The sequence below is a fragment of the Bubalus kerabau genome, chromosome 1, assembly GCF_029407905.1.
Source record: "Bubalus kerabau isolate K-KA32 ecotype Philippines breed swamp buffalo chromosome 1, PCC_UOA_SB_1v2, whole genome shotgun sequence".
Taxonomy (NCBI): domain Eukaryota; kingdom Metazoa; phylum Chordata; class Mammalia; order Artiodactyla; family Bovidae; genus Bubalus; species Bubalus kerabau.
Genome location: NC_073624.1, coordinates 12,903,327 through 12,923,405, shown reverse-complemented (window position 1 = coordinate 12,923,405; position 20,079 = coordinate 12,903,327). Strand labels below are relative to the sequence as shown.

Genomic DNA, 20,079 nt, shown 5'->3' with positions numbered 1-20,079 from the left:
GAGGCCAGCATGAGCAGTGGCTCTGGGCCAGGCTCTGGGCTGAGGCCACCAGTGGAGAGAATGAGGACACATCCGGGCCTCCAGGAGTTTCTGCTCTAGGAGGGGTCTGGGGGAGGGAGGGCAGGGCGGGAGCCTGAGTTAGACGAGTACCACCAATATTAGCGAGGAAACTGAGTGTCAGAGAAGCAGGAGGCAACATTCTCCAGGGGGACTCAGGGCAGGGAGACCCCTTCTGGTTGGGGGACTGGGAGGCGTCCTGGGGGAAGGACACTGAAAGAAAGGGGGAACGTTTTTGCCTGGAGGAGAGGGCAAGGGTGGGAGCTGAGGGTGGAGAGGGGGTGACCGTGTGGGTGGAGAGGGGGTGACAGTGTGGGGAGGGGTGTGGGGGGTTGGGGGTTGTAGGGGGCTGTGGCGGTGGGGAGGCTGAGCAAGTGCTGGGGCAGGAAAGCCCAGTGTGTAGGGGTGCGGGCAGGGGCAGGAGGTGGGGCTGGCATGTGAGCAGTGGACCTCCTGTAGTAGGAGGGGCCGGGGTGGGCAGGGCCAGGCTGCTGAGCCCCAGACCAGCTAGGACAGGGTGTTTATATTTATTTAGGGCAAGGATCTCCAGCGACTGGAAGACCTGTGTTTACCCTGCTCTCTGAGTACACTGCTCAGGGGGATGTAACGCAAGGTGGATGGTGCTGGAGGAGGAAGCAGGGAAGCAACCGGGGGCTGCCAGAGTATCCAAGGGGGGAGTCCGAAGCGCCCCACGTGGTGACAGTCAGGTGGAAAGTTCAGAGTGATGGCAGAAGGTATGGAGGGGTGGTGCTATAGGACTTTGCGCTTGACAGATGCACAGGATAAGGCAAAGGGGGACCCAGGGACAAATGCCAGGTCCCCAGACTGGACAGCCTTGGAGCTGGGGTGCTGTGACATGACTAAGGATATCACTGAGAGCTGGTTCCTTTCAGGGAAAGGGAGCAATGGACTGTTGGAAATGTAGGTCTTGAGTTGAGTCTACTACTACTACTAAGTCGCCTCAGTCGTGTCCAACTCTTTGTGACCCCATAGATGGCAGCCCACCAGGCCCCGCCATCCCTGGGATTCTCCAGGCAAGAACACTGGAGTGGGTTGCCATTTCCTTCTCCAATGCATGAAAGTGAAAAGTGAAAGTGAAGTCACTCAGTCATGTCCGACTCTTCGAGACCCCAAAGACTGCAACCTACCAGTCTCCTCCATCCATGGGAGTTTCCAGGCAAGAGTACTGGAGTGGGGTGCCATTGCCTTCTCCATGAGTTGAGTCTAGGCATGGAGATTTGAAAGTCATGGAATCAACACTTCACCATCAAATTGCTACCACTTATTGAGCTTTGACCTACTGTGTGTCAAGTACCATGTGAAATAAAAATTCTCACCACAGAATGAAATCACAGAGTAGGCAGGATTATCTTCATTTAACAGACAAGAAAACAGATTCAGAGATGTTAAGAAACGTGTCCAAGATCAGCCAGAAGGGAAGAGGTGGATCTGGGCTGGGTATTTCCTGGGCTTGCTTGTTCACCTATCACAGTGCAGTGAAGTTACGATGGAAGAAGACAAGATTCTCAAACAAGAGGTGAGAGGATATTAGCCCCAGAGATATCTATATAGAGTTGCCATGAAGGCTCTGCCCAAGGCAGTTCCCTCTTTATTAGCTGTTAATTATCAGCTACCAAGGCTGCTCTAAAGACTTCCCACATGGAAGTCAGGAAGATGTCCAGCATAGGAAAATCATGAAGATGTGCCTGGAGAATGGAAGAGGGCACCCATATGACTCATCACTAGCATGGTTAGGGACCCTGTGGTCAGAATACAGGATCCGGGAGCTCTAGGGAGACAGGAAAACCAAGATAGACTGGGTCGTGAAGGCTGAGGACAGAGTTTCAAGGATAAAGTATCAAAGCTTCAGGAAAATTGGGGAGCAGGGGAGTTGAGGATGGGATTTAGTGATTAAAGTTCACTTTGAGGTGATCCTCTGGAGAGTCAGAAGTCTGGTGGGAGCAAGAGGCAGCTGCAAGGAGTCGGGGCACACGGGGCTGGTCAGTGGTTGGGCATTCGCTCACAGATTGAGGCACAGGAGGTAGAGGAGTCTGCCTGTAGGTTTAGTAGAAAATAGAGAGTGGGCTAGTGCCCCCGAACAGGGGAGTCAAGCAGGGTCATGATCCAGTCTGGGAGACTTAGGAGGGTCTGTAGGCTGGTGGAAAGGGCCCAGTGCTGGGCTGGAGGCTGGAAATGCAAGTAGAAGGGACTAGTGGATGAAGAAAGCTTACAAAGAAGGCAAGAGATGGTGAGATCGTCAGCCTGAGAGAGGAACATTATGGTGAGATTAGGAAGCAGGTCGAAGGGTTCCATGTACTGGGGGATGGAATTTGGCCTTTCTGTCCGTACCCCACTTCTCTGTGATCCTGGGGGAGGTTGAAGGGCTAACGGCCTTGCCTTGAGCTGTCAATCCCAGCCACCAGTCCTGATTCTTAGTTCAGGAATGTCACTCTGTAAGTGGAGTGTACGGCGCGTGACTAGCAACAGGACACAGTTTCAGAGCCCAGGAATACTTTCTCACTTCCTAAGCTTCCCTAAGGACTGATGGAACCCACCACAGTGCTACCATTTTGCCCATCCCCTTCGTCTGGTCTTTGTGTGTTGTTTAAATGCAAAAAAATGTCCAGGAAGAACCACTGCTAACCCCTCTTGGTCATTCACACCTCAGAGAAAATGTTTTTTTAGTCCTTTCCCTGGAGAGATTTTTGATAAGGGAGAAAAAGTGAGTGCTTAGCCACCCAAGGAAAGAAAAGACCACAGAGTGGGGAGAGAGCTGAGAGCTGAGAGGAGAGGGGGAAGGACAGACTGGCCAGCGCCTGAAGTTTTCCTGGGTTTGGATCCACCCAAATGAGGCAGCACCCCCTACCCCACCACCCCATCAGCCCCACCAAGCCCTGCCCCGATCGGAACAGTTCCCATTGTTGGGAACAGAGGTGAGTTGAATTGAAGAACATGGTAGCTGGAGGATCTCCCACTGTTGAAATATCCATCCATCACCTATCTGTCTTTTTACTAAATTCACATTTACTGAGCTCTATCATGAGCCAGCCCTTGGGCTCAGTACTGGGAACACAGAGATAATCAAACCCCAATCCCAACTCTTATGCAGCTCCCAGAAACAGGAAACGACCCCAATTCGTGACATGAATACCAAGAAAGAAAGCAGGTGGACAGGAGTAGCAGCAATGTTTTTTAACCTTTCTATTTAATCTTAATTTTTCTATTATTCAAAATATATACAAAAGTAGAAAGAATAGCATAATAAACTCCCATTTAACCATCACCCAGTTTCAATTAATATTGTTTCATCTAACCCTTCTACTTTTTTGATGAAATATTTTAATACAAATTCAAGATACCACGCATTTCAGAAATAAATACTTCCATATATGAAAATCACCTACTACCATTGGCAACTGCCCCACCCTTGGGTGGGTATCCCCAACCCCAGAATCCAATCCTACAGGCCACACCTTTAGGAGTCTTGACAGCAACCTGGCATTTGAGGCCATCGCAGAGTTTTCAGACTTTGGCCCCTCAGTGCCGGCCTAGTTGTCCCGTCCTAGGCCCCCGCCAAGGGTCAGCCAGGTCACCCCCTGCCCTGGTCTCTAAAAGCGTTGTCACATCCCTTCCCTAACTGTGCTCCCACGCCTCTCTGTCCTCGCTGCAGATTGAAATGCTAGAGCACAAGTACGGGGGCCACCTGGTGTCCCGGCGCGCCGCTTGCACCATCCAAACCGCCTTCCGCCAGTACCAGCTCAGCAAGAACTTCGAGAAGATCCGCAACTCTCTGCTGGAGAGCCGCCTGCCGCGGCGCATCTCCCTGCGCAAGGCGCGCGCGCCCACGGCGGAGAGCTTGGCGGCGGAGAGGGCGCTCCTGGAGGGCTGCGGCCTCGCGGGGCTGCCGCTGGTGCGCTCGCCCTCCCTGCCGCCCACCTTTGCGGGCACGCTCACCGAGCTGGAGGACTCTTTCACCGAGCAGGTGCAATCCCTGGCCAAGTCCATCGACGACGCCCTCAGCACCTGGAGCCTCAAGACCATGTGCTCCCTGCAGGAGAGCGGCGCTTACCAGATCCACCGGGCCCTACGCGCGGGCGCGGGACCGCCAGGCCTGGAGGGCGAGGCGCGGGAGCCCGAGGGCGCCTCCCCGGGGGCCGGGGCTGAGCCCACTGAGCCCCCCAGTCCGCCCCAGGGCCACGGCAGCACCCTCATGATGGCCTTCCGGGACGTCACAGTGCAGATCGCCAGCCAGAACATCTCTGTCTCCTCCTCCACGGCCCTGTCGGTGGCCAACTGCCTGGGCGTGCAGACGGCCCCGGTGCCCACAGATTCCGCGGTGGTTAAGGCCGAGGAGGGCGAGGCCAGAGCACAGGAGGCCCCGGAGGGCCCCGAGGCCCCCAGTGCCGGCCAGGGGATCGCGCCCGCTGAGGACTTGAGCGCAGAGGTGGAGGCCTGCGGGGCCCTGCGCGCCAGCTCGCCGATGGCCGCGGGGCCAGCGGTGGAGGAGGAAGAAGAGGAGGAAACCGAGGAGGCGGCCAAAGGGACCGAGGCCGAACTCGAGGCCGGGGACAACTCGGAGCAGCTGAGCAGCAGCAGCACGTCCACCAAATCAGCCAAGTCGGGCTCCGAAGCGTCGGCCTCGGCCTCCAAGGAGGCCCTGCAGGCCATGATTCTGAGCTTGCCACGCTACCACTGCGAGAACCCCGCGAGCTGCAAGTCACCCACGCTGTCCACCGACACCCTGCGCAAGCGGCTGTACCGCATTGGCCTCAACCTCTTCAACATGTAAGTCGGGGTGGGGGATGGTGGGGGGAAAGGGGGCAGCTGCACTTAGCGATGAGCAAGGTTCCTGGGAATGGACCGCATGGACCCAGGGGCCTCCCCTGGGAGCCTGGGGGCCACACCTGCTCCTTGAGATACTGTGTGGGGACACACATTTTATTTTTAATTGGTATGAATTTACTTTAAGGACTAGGGCTAAAACACCTCAAACCTGTGCTTTAACCACTAGTACTGCTGGAAGAAGCAAGGCTTTGAAAAGTGAGATATTTACAAGAAAATGCAGCATTAGGTAAATAATGTAAGGATGGAGCACGAATCCCTCAGGTGGGACATGAAGTTGGGGAAAACGGGGAACATCAGCCCCATGGGGTTGATGATGGGAGAAGAGAGACAGTGATGAAAAGAGGAAAGGTCAGGGGAGCAGAGACCTAGTGCAAGGAACAGGAGAGGGGTGGTGGGGGCCAGGCGGGGAGTGTGATGCAAGTGGAAGTGGAGCAGAAGAGAGCAGAGGTGTGGACACAGAGATGAATGACCGCGGTAGCTCAGAGCCTCCAGCCAGACTTTCCTTGCTACCAAGAGGTATACAGCTGGTGGCAAGCAGAGGAAACGCACACACCCATCCTAGGGAGATTTCAAGTATACCTACGCATCTCCACCCTCACTCACCCCTTCCTTCATAGACCTGAACCAGAAAACACAGCATCTCTCCCACTTATCAGTGAGGACTAAGCAGAAACCATTCACCTGTGTGTTCGTTTACTCATTCCACGACGATTTTTGGAGTGTTCAGTCCAGAAACCACATAGATGAGCAACACACATCCTCTGGCCTCAAGCTTATATTCAGTAGCTTGTCTGAGATAAAATGTTTGCAAACTTCAAATTTTTAGAGAGAGCATTATTATGCCATTTTATAGAACAGGAATAGGGCTCACACAGTGAGGTGAGCTGAGCGCTGTGAAGCAGCTAGTAAGTGGAATAGCTGGGTGAAGTCATATCTGCCTGATTCCCAGCCCAGTGCTCTTTCTTCTATATCAGGAAGCCACCAGGATGAGGGTAGCCTCAGCCCTGCCTCCCCAGGCCCACACAGATGCCTGGACCCAGCAAGGCAGTGCTTCTCAAATGATGTGTACTGAAGGATCAGCTTGGGTTTTTACTCAGTATGTCGTGGGCTGATACTTTTGTAAAATTCAATAAACGTGAGTTGCTAGAAAAACAGTCACATGCTTGGTTGTCCTGAAAATGTCAGCCTGCTATAAACGGGTCTAAAGGCTTACCCTCTATTTCTGTCCTTATCTTCTCCTGGACCAGTAAGACCCAGCTCAGGGAGCAGCAGGGATTTGCAAACCAGGCTGGGAGCACATTTACCTTAAATTCCAGCACCCACACCCACACCCACACCCACGCACAGAGACTCCAGCCTGGGAAAGTAATCCCTGGGGAGCAGGGTCTTTCTTGTGTCTACAATGCACAGGGAAGAGGGATGTGGTAAGAGATCCCACCTCCATGTCCCAATCCACCCTCCTCCCGGTTCCAGCGTGGATCCTGAGTAGAGAAAGCAGGATACAGGTGGGAGGAGGGCTTGGGGGCCTGAAGATCGGATCCAGTGGGACTGAGGCTTGAAGACAGAAAGGATGCCCCTCCACCTGCTCTGGAGCCCACTTTGACCAGCCCTCCCCAGCCCCGCACCATCGTCTGTCCTGGGTGGGGAGTTCAGAAGCATGCATGGAGAGAGCCTTCAGAAAGGGAGGCCCTCTGCAGCAGAAGGAATAGTGGCATTTCCTGGGAATTCCACCTGGGGACCTCCGGGCACTTCTGTGGGTTCCCTGGGCTGGAAGAAAGGGAGGAAAGGAGTCATGGACTGTCTTGCCTCACTCTCTACTTCTTTTCCCCACCCCACCCCAGAAACCCAGACAAGGGCATCCAGTTCTTGATCTCTCGAGGCTTCATCCCCGACACCCCCATTGGAGTGGCCCATTTCCTGCTCCAGCGTAAGGGCCTGAGCCGCCAGATGATCGGGGAATTCCTGGGCAACAGCAAGAAGCAGTTCAACCGCGATGTGCTGGAGTGAGTGCCGGCCTCCGGGCTCTGCCCCGCCCTCCTAGCCCACCCTACACTCCAGGATCTCCTGGATGGCCTGGGACCTCAGCTAGGGAAGGACACAGGGCAAGACAGGACCTCTGAAATCTGGGTGGATTCCCGGAAGTCCTGGCGCCAGTCCTAGGGGCTTCCTGATTGGTCAAAGGAGCCAGGCGCCCCATGATCCTTAGCCAATCACCTGCTTCCTCTCCAGTTATCCTGCCGCTTACTGAGCCAGGGTGCTCCTCCCACAGGCCCTGGGGATGAGGATGGGGCTGGGGGTGGGGCTAGCACAGAAGTAGTCCAGGGAGACCAAAAGGCAAGAGAGTGAAACTGGAAGAGGGCTGTGTCAGTGCTGGGGCCATCTCCTTCTGGGGGACTGACCCCTCAGCATCACCTGCTGCCTGTCCAGTCCCCCAGCCCCTGAGCGTCCGCTTCATATCGTGGAGGAACCATGAGGCAGGAAAGGAAAGGGTTAGGGTTTTTAGAGCCAGAAAGTACGTTTGATGTTGTGTAGTCGCTAAGTCATGCCCAACTCTTTTGAGATCCCATGGACTGTAGCCTGCCAGCCTCCTCTGTCCATGGGATTTTCCAGGCAAGAATACTGGAGTGGGTTGTCATTTTCTTCTCCAGGGGATCTTCCCAAACCAGGGATCGAACCCACGTCTTCTGCTTGGCAGGCAGATTCTTTACCACTGAGCCACCAGAAACTAAGATTGCGTAAAGATAGATTGACCACCAAGATCACACAATCAAAAAATCATTTTAAAGTCCAATAGATGAGGTATTTAGGGGGAGGGAGAGCAAGGGGGCTGCCTTGGTTTGAGCTCAACTTCATGGGTGTGATGCTGTGGGTAAGTAGGTGAGCCTCATGGCAGGGGCAGATTCCCTGGGGCTCAGGAGCAGGACCTTGGAGCCACCTCGCCTCTCTAAAGAGGGGGTGAGGCCCTGTGAAGTCTGCCCCGGACCCCTACCTCCCCTCCTGACTCTCTCCATGTTCCTCCTCTCTTCCGCTGGCTCCCTGAGCTCACTTTCTCTCCAAAGTCACCTCTCTGTAGGGAGCCCTCCCCACTTCTCTCCCACCTCCTTGTCCTTGGGCACACTCAGCAGAAGTGTTTCCCCAGGGGTCCTGGGAGAACCCCCTCCTCCTGTACTTGCGCTTGGAGCAGCAAAGGCCCACCACAGAGGGCTAGGGCTCCTGCTCCAGGTTTAGAAGCAAGAGGATCACTGTCAGTATCCCTGGGGTGGGAGCTAGAGACCTGGCTGCTTCTTTTTTTTTTTTTTTAGAAACATTTATTTATTTGGCTGTGCTGGATCTTAGTCGTGGCATGCAAGATCTTTAGTTTTGGCATGAAAACTCTTGGGCTTCCCTGGTGGCTCAGCTGGTAAAGAATCTGCCTGCAATGCAGTAGACCTGGGTTCGATCCCTGGCTTGGGAAGATCCCCTGGAGAAGGGAAAGGCTATCCACTCCAGTATTCTGGCCTGGAGAATTCTATGGACTGTATGTATAGTCCATGGGGTTGCAAAGAGTCGGACACAAGTGAGCGACTTTCACTTCACTTCATTTCATGTGAACTCTTAGTTGCAGCATATGGAATCTAGTTCCCTGACTAGGGATCGAACCCTGGCTCTCTGCACTGGGGACTCCGAGTCTTAGCCACTGGACCCGCAGGGAAGTCCCGACTTGCCTTCTGTTTGTGGAACAGCCTTGGTGCTGTGTCTTGGGACAGCCCCTGCCCTCCAGCCATGGCCTGTGTTTCCATACCCAGAGAGTGGAGGGGTTGGGCTACGAGGGGAGGTCAGCTGTCCTTAGGAATCCCTTTCACCTTCCTAAATCCATGATGGGGTAGTTGTTACCTGAGTGCAGTCAGAAGAGAGGGAGGTGGGACCCATCCAAGGGACCTTGAGATCCCTGATGGCCCTCTCCTGTCTCTGACTCGGTGGCTTTGGACAGTTGGTTGTTCCTCCTGGTGCCCAAACCCACAAATGCACATGCTTCCCTTCCCCCTCAGGGGACGCTTTGAGGAATTGCGCAAGAGGAGAAAGAGCCAGTTCCTGTCACTTTCCTCTCCTATTTTTCTTCTGGTTCATCTCTCCGGCTTTTTCATTTGCCTTTGTCCCCTTTCCATCGATGAGCAGGTGGAGCTGCTACATCTGATGGCTTCATTCTTTCCAGCTGCCCCACGATCCAGGGGGCGACCCGGCTTTGTTCCTCTACTCTGGGGCAGCGGTGGCAGCTTCACTTCCAGGCCCTGACTGCCTCATCTGTTCTCTTCCACTTTTCCAGTTCTCATGTGGCCTGGCCCCAGAATTCTAACCTGCTTCCCATCCCCCTCCCCCGCTACCCCAGCATCCCCAGCCTGCACTTCAGGGAACACATGGTTTTTCTCCAGCCCAGGTTGTGCTGAGCAGCACATGGAAAACTTAATTGCCCATCCTCCCCGGGAGACTGAGTGTGTGGGCTGGAGACTCAGACCAGCTGCTATGCGGGAGGGGCACAGGGCTGGGGACTGGGCTGGCGGCTGGATGGGCTCAGGCTTAGATGATGGGGCAGTCGGGAGAGAGGAGAAGTGGCTGGACCTGAGAGGCCAGTTCTGACTCCTGCTCTGCTTCGAACAGGCTCTAGAGCTTTTGCACGTCACTTCTGCTCCAGGCCTCAGCTTCGACCTGCAAAGAGAGTGGTCTGGGCTGTGTGAGTTCGGGTCCCTCCAAGCACCGCCGGTGAATCTATCATTTCCCCCAATCCTTAGTGCGCTTGTAACACCTTGGCATCATGCAAAATCTTTTGCCCTAAAGTGTGCTTTGTCACCATGCCAGAGCCACCCGGAGGGGCACTCAGGGGAACAGGATGGCCATTCACCACTCATTCACCAAATATTGAGTGCCTACTGTATGTAGGGAACCAGGGCTGAGCTGGGTATCCCATGTGTGTGTGTGTGTGTGTGTGTGTATAGAAAGGGGAAGGAACAGGAACGGCTTCAGGGAAGATACAGACCCAGGTGTCAACAGGGAGAGATGAGAGGAGGAATGTGGAAAGAGAGGTGAGGGGCCCAGGAGCCTCCAGTGGGCACTGTGGGCTTGGGGAGGGTGGAGAGCAGAGCCGAGCCCAGATTCTGCCCCAGTGAATGTCCCCCACCCCACGTGCTTTGTTCTGCAGCCACGCAGGCCCTGGGCTCCGAGGCCCTGGCACATTCAGCCTGCACGTGGCAGCTCCTCCCCCAAGTCTGCATCACCCGGATGCCTGGTTTGTACCCTGCGAGGTGCCCGCAGAGGACAGAGAGGCAGGAAGAGGCAGGCAGTGGCGGGGCAGCCAGGCACGGGGAGTTCTGGCATCTCCCTGCTGCTCAAGCCAGCATCCCCTGCCCCTTCCTTCCCCCCACAAGAGGAAACACACAAGCAACAGTCACCCAGTGCCGTTTTGGTTTTGTCCTGGCCGGGAAGGCTTCACTGGGATTCCGCACTGCTCCCTGCCCCCACCCGTGACATTCAGCCCATCGCATCCATTCCGTACAAAGCTGTTTGCTGAATAAAAGACATAAATCACCCCTCCCTTTGGAGACTGAGACAGCCCAAGCCACCGCACTCTCCAAGATACAGCCAGACAAGAAGGGGAGAGGCGGGGAGGGAGAGGGCCTGGGAGGAGGGCAGACAGGGTGAGAGGAGGGGCCGTACCAGATAGAATCTGCCCCTGTCGCTGATCTGCATTTGAGCATCACAGAGGTGCTGATATTTGCCTCCAGAATTAGGCCCTTGGTGCTGTTAAAAGCTGACCTTTCTTTTCATCCCTTTCTGTGCTAGTCTATGGAAACCCCATTCCAAGAAGGAATGTGTCGGACCAGGCTTTTACTGAATAATAATAGAAGGCATTCTGAGCTCAGAGGGCCATATCCATTCCCGTGTTTACCTGGGAAGGTTTTGGTTTTTGGCTCTCTCTCTTTTTTTTTTTTTTTAGGAAAAACCAGCCTCAAGTTTGTCATTTGTCAAATGGGGATAATAGAACCAGTCATATGAATTAAATTTTAAAATGGATATGAAGTGCTTAACTCGGTGCCTGATGCTTAGTAAATTCTTTTAAAATGTCAGCTATTTCTGTTACTGTATTTTCTATTTAAAACCACAAGGCATAAAAAGAAGCCCAGGGCATTGGACCTCCTCGACCCCTACTCCCCCACGGCCCCTCCCCTAACACAGGGAAACCTCAGACTCTTCAGGGCAGGTCTCAGTACCACGGCTGGGGAAGGGAGGGGCCACCCCGAGCTTGGAGGAAGCCCCCCTCTGGTGTTGAGGAGGAAGGGCAGTGGGACCCGGAGGGCAGTGGGGGTTGGAATTCTTGGGGGGCTGAAAGTACTTCCCTCTCCATTTTCACATGGCTGGGAAATTTGCCTCTGCTCTATTTCCTTCCTGAAGTGTTCGCTTCAGCAGGTTTAAAGGCCAGTGGATTGGGGGCTGTTGCATGTGGGTTCTCCGCGGCCTCCCTCCTGGCCCGCGTGATCGCCGTGCACGTGGATGGCATCTGTCCTTCCCACGGAGATGCAGGGGGAGCAGTATGGGGGTTGAGCAGTCCCGGGGGGCAGGGTGGGAGAGAAAGTTTCCCCGGGGGACTCCTTCTTGCACTGTGTCTGCTCCATTCTCTGTTAGATACTGGAGTAGGACGTTTCAGTCAGATTTCATTATTTCATTTCCGTGGAAATGTGTTGGCCAGCATGTAACAGATTTGTTCTTCTTGGGGACACTCAGAAATGAAGACAGATTGTCTGTCAAACTCAACAGGCTGGAAGGTGCTGGCCTCTCTTTGCTGGGAAGGGCTGACTCCAGAAGGTCCTGGGCGTTGTCTGCGTGTAGCTTCTGATGGGGGTTGTCTTGCTCCTGAGGAGATCCACAGGCGAGGGGAGAGCAGGCTGGCACCCATGCCCACCCTGGTGGGTCTAGAGGGGGATGGAGAGAGGCCAGGGGCAGACACGGATAGGTGGCTTTTCGCGGCTCTGAAAATTTGGTGCTGCCCCCACTCAGAGGGATGGAAGGAGAAGGTCTCTTCTAACAGGGGTGACTTGGGGTTTTATGACCTTGAGCCCTCACCTCTCCAGTGCCCTTTCCTCCACCCTTGCCTACACACACACACACGGATGAGAGATTCTCCTAAACAGTTAACAGTCACTGGCATTTCAGAATCACTCACTCCTGTACATGGAGACCCTGGAACTCCAAGTTCAAGAGCGGGATGAACTCCACGTCCAGAGTTGAGACTCCCTTTGGCTTGGTCATGGGTACATGGAGATTGGGCTTTTATACAAAAATGAATAAACCCAGCGCCCACTCCTTTCCTGAGCCCTCTGGTCCTAGCTCTGGAGGGGTCTCTCTCAATCCTGTGTGATAACTCAGGGGTGGCTGACACTGGCCGCTCAGTGCAAGGGGACTTCCTGGAGGGGCATCCTGGGGTTTCTCAGGAGGGCCGTCTGTGAGTGAGTGGGCAGCTCACATGTGTCAAGTGTATATCATGTGCCAGCAGGCATGGTTCCAAGAGCCTTATATGCAGAGCTGCGTTTTTTCTTCCCAGCAGCTCTGTGAGGCGAATGCTGGAGTCTGCACCCAGTCAAGGAACCAGAGAAGGTGGGTTGCTTGCCCACAGAGCTGAGCAGCTGCTGAGATCTGAAGCCAGGCAGAATGGTCCACAGCCCGAGCCCTTAGCTTTGCACCTTCTTGCCTTCTGCTTCATCCCAACAGGCGTCTGGTCCAGATGTCTCTACCGTGCATGTCAGACCCCAGTTGTGAATGGTGGTGCTGAAAAACACCTTGGACGGTCAGTTAGTCCAGCCCCCTCATTTTCCCTGGGCAGGAGCTGAGGGCTGAGAGAAGAAACGTCTAGTGCCCCGGCCAAAATCAGGTGCTCTCCCCGTGTATGTGCTAAGTCGCTCAGTCTGTTCAACTCTATGTGACCCCATGGACTGTAGCCTGCCAGATCCTCTGTGCATGGTGTTCTCCAGGCAAGAACACTGGAGTGGGTTGCCATGCTCTCCTCCAGGGGGTCTTCCGGACCCAGGGATCAAACCCATGTCTCTTGTGTCTCCTGCATTGGCAGGTGGGTTCTTTACCACTAGCACCTCCTGAGAAGCCCCTCCTATCCCTGATGCACCTTTATTTGCTGGCCCCGGCCCTCTCATCTAGAAAGAAAGCAGAGCTGAGGAACTGGTCCACAAACCTCCATTGGTCTGAGCCGACCCGGTTTCCTCTGTCTGACGGACTACGTTGTAAACAGTTGATGGGTCTGGTGATGGACTTTCAGGCAGAGTTAATTGGTGATGATGGCAAGGGTGTTTATAGCTCTGCTAGTAGAAACTTCAGATCTGTTTAACCACCAGGCACATCAGCTCTGATTTGGTCCCTAATGAGAACTCTCATTTCCTTTTTAAAAATGTATTTGTGTATATATACATAAACCATCTGAGTCACCAGATGTATATATACATATATAGGCTTCCCTGGTGGCCCAGATGGTAAAGAAACTGCCTGCTATGGGGGAGACCTGGGTTCGACCCCTGGGTTGGGAAGATCCCCTGGAGGAGGGCATGGCAACCCACTCCAGTATTCTTGCCTGGGAAATCCCATGGACAGGGGAGCCTGGCGGGCTACAGTCCATGGGGTCACAGAGAGTCGGACACGACTGAGCAACTAAATGCATACACACACATGTATATTTTTATTGAAGTATAGTTGATTTACAACGTTGTACCAATCTTTGCTGTACAGCAAAGTGACTCAGTTTTATAGACATTCTTTTATATATTCTTTTCCACGATGGTTTGTCATGGGATATTGAGTATAATTCCCTGTGCTATTCAGTAGGACCTTGTTGGTTATCCATTCTAAATGTAATAGTCGTGACTACCAACCCTAAGCTCCCAGTCTATCCCTCCCTCCCCCACCCCTTGGCAACTGCAAGTCAGGAACTCTTTGTTTCTTATACTCTGTTATAACTGAGAGCTTTATATACATCGTCTCTTCTAAAACCCATAACCCCACCTGCCCACTGGTAGGTTACAGGGATTACCTGTAACAGGTGTTACAGGGTCAGCTCCATTCTAGAGATGAGAAAAGTGAGGCCCAGTGAGGCTAAGTGACTAGAACCTAATAGTTATATGGTAGAAGTGAAGTGAAGTGAAATTTGCTCAGTAGTATCCATACTCTTTGTGACCCCTTGGACTATAGCCCACCAGGCCCTTCTGTCCATGGGGATTCTCCAGGCAAGAATACTGGACTGGGTTGCCATGCCCTCCTCCAGGGGATCTTCCCGACTGAGGGACTGAACCCAGGTCTCCTGCATTGCAGGCAGATTCTTTACCAGCTGAGCCACACAAGGGAAGCCCAAGAAGACTGGAGTGGGTAGCATATACCTTCTCCAGGGGATCTTCCTGACCCAGGAATTGAACTGGGATCTCCAGCATTGCAGATGGATTCTTTACCAACTGAGCTACCAGGGAAGCCTAAGATTCAACCCCAAGGGTGCCTGACCCCAAGGGCCTGACTCCCCTGACCCACCCCTGTCATCGGCATAGAGCATGGGTCTCGAACAGCAGCAGCCCCTGAGAACTTGTTAGCAATGTCGATTCTCAGACTGTAGCCCAGAGCCCCGGAACCAGAAACCCTGGGGTGGTGCCCGGCCTCCTGCTTGCTGATCAGCCTGCAAGGTGGTTCTGGTGAGCCCTCCAGTTTGAAAACCACCAGGTGGGGCTGCCAGCCCAGTGAAAGGAAAGTGGCCTCAGCCTCCTCACCAACTCCTGATTTGTGGGGCAGGTTCAAGGCGCGTAGGCAGCCATCCCCTCTGAGGCCCTCAAACGGGATTTTCTTCATTGCTGTGTCGTCACCAGGGACCCCGGCAGGCCCTCCTGTGTCAGCCTCCTCCAGCTTTGTTTTGTTGGCCACGTCACCCTTTTGCGGAAGGCCCTGACCTTTGTTAGGCATATTATGAGTTCTGACTAACGAAAGTAACTCTATGGCGGATGGGGATATTTTTAATTGAATTGTATGATACAAGAACTGCAGAAATAACACCCGGGTTCCTCCAGCTCGTGGTGGTGGGTGGTTTCGTTTTCCATCCTAATCTTGAAACTGGCCCGGCTCTGCCTGGAGCAGAGTCCCACGTGGGCAGCGCACACACCTCTCCCAGCCTTGGCCCGAGCCTCAGCTTCCAGGTCTTCATGGTCTCTTCTGGCCAATTAAAAATCCCTGCTGCTATCATCACCTATTTTCAGCTCTCATCCAGTGCCTTTGTCTGCCAGACACTGTCTTGCTATCGTTCAAAAAAAAAAAAAAATAGTGGAGATGACAACATTCATTTTGATCACAGTTGTGTACGACGCTTCGTTTTCCTGCAACACAGACTGACGCCATCCATGGATCAGTGCTAACGAGCAATTTTATGCAAGGTTGTTCGTGTTTATATAGATGCAGGGAGCGTCTGTGTTTATGCTTCCCCAGCCCTTGCAAGGGGCTTGCAGAAACTCTTAGGAAGGAGGGCACCTCCCCCACTTCCCCCGACCCAAGTGGGAGCACCACCGGGATTACCCCCTGTTAGCAGCACCTCGCCAGGCAGGTCCAGACGTCTCCCCGGGAGCAGCCTCATCAGGGCCAGCTGGCCGGGTTCTCATCACTCCCTGGCCCGCAAAGGCAGCCGAACAATGGGAAGTGTGTGCACTCCATGCTGCCTCACTGCCCACGGTCTGGAATCCACTGTCCCTTCCCTTGGCAGCTGTGTCCAGAGGTCAGGTCCAGCTGATCTGGGCCACCAGGTCAAGGCCCCAGCCACAGGGCTCCTTCTCCAGCTGACCCCTTCTCCAGCTCGTGGCCCCAGTCATTCTCCAGGTTGGTCCTGTCACTCACTCATTCATCCACCCCAGGAATGTTAATTGAGTTCAGATATCCACTAGGAATGCAGAAATCGACTCTGGGGATTGGGAGCGTGTGGCCTGGTGGGGGACACAGCAGAAGAACCACGGAGGTCGAGGAAGACTCTCTGAGAGATGGACATCTAGATGCAGACCTGGAGGTCAGGGGTGGGCTGCAGGACGAAGGAGCAGCCTGGGTGAACGAACATGCAGTGATTGGAGAGCAAGGCTGCAGGACAGAGCCAGGATGCCGCAGGGGCAGGGGTGACTGGGAGTGACCAGGGCCATGCTTTGCCGGGGAACTCGGGTTTCATACAGGGGGTGTTGGAAAAATTATAAGCAGAGGAGTGAGTGACAGGGCCGTGGATGTCCTGGAAGTGTTCTTCCGGAATATGGTTTGGAGGCAAAGAGGCTGGTCCAGAGGCTACTGAAGTCACAGTTGAGGTGCGATGCTGAGGCCCTGACCCTCAGCAGAGGCCGTGGGGAGGAGAGAGGTGGGCGGAGCCCTGAGGCAGGGAGAGGCAGCAGGGCCTGCTGACCAGAGTGGGCGGGAACAGAGGCGGCCAATCTCAGGAAGAGCCTCCTGGGCTACTGAGAATTCAGAATGCGCGGTCTTTGCTTCAGACCCACCAGAGTACTTTGTCCAGGTTATACTAAATAAACACGTTTATACTTTCAGCTTTGAGAAGAGAGAGATGCTGGGTGTGGGGACATTTTATCTGAAGAATTCCTCAAACCAGACATTATCAAATATTTACTCAGGCCAACTTAAAATATTAAATACTTGGTAAAACATAAAAGATGTACACCCTCACTTCCCTGCAAGAGTTGCTAACACAGCCTGTGGCCTGATGAAGGCTGCCCAGGGACTGACTCCCGCCCTCAGCAGCCTCCTCTGTGCGTAGTAGCACCGTTATTTAACGTGGCCTCTTATGAACCCTGTAGATCAACCAAATGAATCCTCGTCCCCCCCCCCCCCAGTTCTTCCTTTAGGATGTCTCTCAGATTCTGAGCTGGCCTGGTCCGTTCGGGTCCATTCGAGTTGTTCCGATTTAGCCCCGTCTCTCGCCTGGCCCTCTGCAGGTGCATCCTGACGGCCCCTGCTTCTCTATTGCTCCTGCCCTTCCCTGTACATTCATTTCCCCCCAACACCAGAGAAACCATCGTCAAACAAACTGGATTTGTCAATCATCTGATGGTACCCTTCTACTTCTTTCCCCTGTGTTCAGGAAAAACCCCCACTCTCTGCATCCCGTGGGAACCAGGAGAGGGCAGCATGGGGCGGGTGTGGGGTGACCAGGATGGAGAAAAGCGGAGCGGCACGTGTGTGCGGAAAAGGGCACATCAGCTCCACGTGGGAGCCTCTGCGGCCCTCGGGGGCATCAGGCCTGCTGCTCTGTGGGGCCCAGATTCCTGCCCCGATGCTCATGATCCTGGGGACAGGGTGCCCCAGGAGGGCAAGGCTGGATGCGCTGGGGGCCAGGAGGTTAAGCTGACTTGTCACTTGCTTGGGGGTGGGCAGTCTGCTCGGCTATGAACGCTCAGACACTGGAGGGGCGGTGTAAGAGGAGACTCCCAAATGGAACGGAAAGCAGGGAGAAAGTCAGGCCCCTGACAGGCCTTGGAGAGGACAGGAGAGGAAACTGTGTTCACCTTTTAAACCTCTGACTTCTGGATGCTCAGGGGCTGAGAGGAGAGGCCCTGGAATTTGGAGGCGGGAGGTCTGGGCTCGGCATCCTCTTAGCCGGAGGCCTTGGACTGCCGGCCGCCGCCCTGGGCCCCAGGTTCTGGCAGTGGGAGGAGGACCCTCAGCCAGCACCTTGCAGGGCTGTCTGGGAGGGGAGGCAGGGGTGAGGAGGTCCTCCTGGGCTATGGCAGGAGACCCTGGCATGGGTAAGTCCCTCCTGGTTGGTCTCAGACCCCCAAGTCTCGCCTTTCCTTCAGGGAGGGGTTGTCTGGCCAGCAGGGGGGCTTCGCCCCCCTTCCCAGCTCTGGCTGGTGGAGGCAGGTCTGGCCCACTGCCCTCACGGCCCTCTCCCCTCCCGGCCTCAGCTGCGTGGTGGACGAGATGGACTTCTCTGCCATGGAGCTGGACGAGGCCCTGCGCAAGTTCCAGGCCCATATCCGCGTGCAGGGTGAGGCCCAGAAGGTGGAGCGGCTCATAGAGGCCTTCAGGTGGGTCCTCCCCAGCCCTCACATACGCTGGGCGTGGGGGAAGTAGGGGGCTGCCAGCCGGGGGCAGGAGTCCCCCACATGCCCAGGGAATGGAGGGAGCAGCCCGGGCTGTGAGCTGAGGACAGGAGTCCCTAGAGGGCTGGTTGGGGTTTGGTCGGGGGAGGGTGGGAGGGTGGCAGGAGGGGAGGAAAAAAAGCAGGCAGACCTCTGGGGTTCTCTGAGCTGGACCAGCATCTGGCCTCCAGGTGGCCTGGTGGCACTTCGTGTGTCCCCATCAACCAGCAGGTTTTTACTGAGCATCAGTCTGAGGCTGGTACTGGTGGGGAGTGGGTGTCTGGGGTCTTTGGGTGCATGACACCTGCCCTGTCCCCTCGGTGGGAATGGGGGCCAAAGTGTGGAGATGGGGAGCCCCCCGGGCCTAAGCCCACACCCGGAAAACCAGACATGTTCCCGAGTGCCCCCCTCTCCGGCGTGTGTGTGTTCCCGAGTGCCCCCCTCTCCGGCGTGTGTGTGTTCCCGAGTGCCCCCCTCTCCGGCGTGTGTGGGAGGCAGGGCCCTCACGCCCCACGCGTGTCCCCACCGCAGCCAGCGTTACTGCATGTGCAACCCCGAGGTGGTGCAGCAGTTCCACAACCCGGACACCATCTTCATCCTGGCCTTCGCCATCATCCTGCTCAACACCGACATGTACAGCCCCAACATCAAGCCCGACCGCAAGATGATGCTGGAGGACTTTATCAGGAACCTGAGAGGTAGGGGGTGCAGTGGGGGTTCATCCCTTCCAAAGAATGAAGGCCTGGAGTGGAGGAAGGGGTGGGGATGTCTAACTGCCTTTTATTCTAATTTTCAACTGATCCGGAACCTGCTCAGAGTCGTTCTGGGAGTCTCAGACCCCCATGGAAGGCTGTCACCCCCGGTGGTCAAGGGCACTGGAACTGCTGTCTGGGCCCAGGAGGTTGCTAGCATGCCAGGCATCGGGGGAGTCCTTTGTGTTCTGAGTTTCATCATCGTGTGCCTTCTTTGGCTCTTTCTTCACCCACTGTGCTAGGAACTAGTTTCTTCCTGTTATTAATAGTCTAGAAACACATGCCTCCAAAATATTGCATCTGATCATTTCCTCTCTCCTTTTTCTCTGGACTCTGTTCCTGGAACTCCTGTTTTCCAGATGTTAGACCTCCCAGTCTGAGCCTCTGATGGCAACTTTCTCTCTGCCATCTTTGTCTTCTTGTTTGACTTTCTTGAAGATGGCCCTCAGCTTTCTCTTTCAGATCTCCTGCTTAACTTTTCATTTCCGCGGTCATCTTTTTCACTCTCAAGAACTCTTTTCTGCTAAGTGCTGCTCTTCAGAGCCTTTTGTTCCTGTTTCGTAGATGCAATATCTTCTCATGTTTGCACTTGTTTGTTTGTTTCGGTTTCTCCTCACTTTCTTCTAAGTTCCTTTTTCAGTTTTCCCTGTACTTTTCCTCTCTTGTGTTGGAGACTTTCCATACACAGGGGATGAAACTTGGTTGTCCATCCACATTTAGCAGTGAGCCACTAAAAGGCTGATTAAAGCTCCAAGTGTGCGTGGGGTTGCCGACTGGTGGGCTTTCTCATGTCGACATTTCATTAAGCTGTTTCACGGGGAGAAGTGACTGCAATATCTTTAGATATTTTCCCTTGGGATGCTCAATCCCTCAGAAGAGAAATGTCTAATCTGTGGCCCAGAGGGGGTGAGTCTCTCTGCCAGCACTGAGAGCTGCGTGGGAAGTGGGCTCGCGGGGGTCTCCTAATACACAGGCATCAGCTCCACCCCCCAGTTTTCAGCACAGACTCTCACTCTTGGTTGCGCTTAGTGTCAGTTGCTCAGTCGTGTCTGACCCTTCGCAATCCCATGGACTGTAGCCCCCACAGCTCCTCTATCTGCAGGATTTCCCAGGTGAGAATACTGGAGTGCCTTGCCATTTCCTTCTCCAACAGGTTGTGCTTGGGGTCCACCAGCCCAGAGTTCCTGGTTCATCCCTTCCAAAGAATGAAGGCTTGGAGTGGAGGAAGGCCCGGGGATGTCTAACTGCCTTTTATTCTAATTTTCAACTGATCTTCCTATTTCGAGCCCACCTTTACCTCC

General features: G+C 54.5%; 1 protein-coding gene across 2 annotated transcripts in view; it reads left to right on the top strand.

The window, feature by feature from the left end:
• IQSEC3 (IQ motif and Sec7 domain ArfGEF 3) overlaps positions 1 to 20,079 on the top strand; it is an 88,232-nt gene that overhangs the window by 53,402 nt on the left and 14,751 nt on the right. The window contains exons 4-7 of one of the 2 annotated variants that reach the window (XM_055566058.1): positions 3,728 to 4,842; positions 6,744 to 6,905; positions 17,850 to 17,972; positions 18,558 to 18,724. In XM_055566058.1, coding sequence (XP_055422033.1) covers positions 3,728 to 4,842; positions 6,744 to 6,905; positions 17,850 to 17,972; positions 18,558 to 18,724 — 1,567 coding nt within the window. Of the gene's footprint in view, positions 1 to 3,727; positions 4,843 to 6,743; positions 6,906 to 17,849; positions 17,973 to 18,557; positions 18,725 to 20,079 lie in introns of those variants that run through there. The other variant, XM_055566060.1, reaches the window with a different exon arrangement.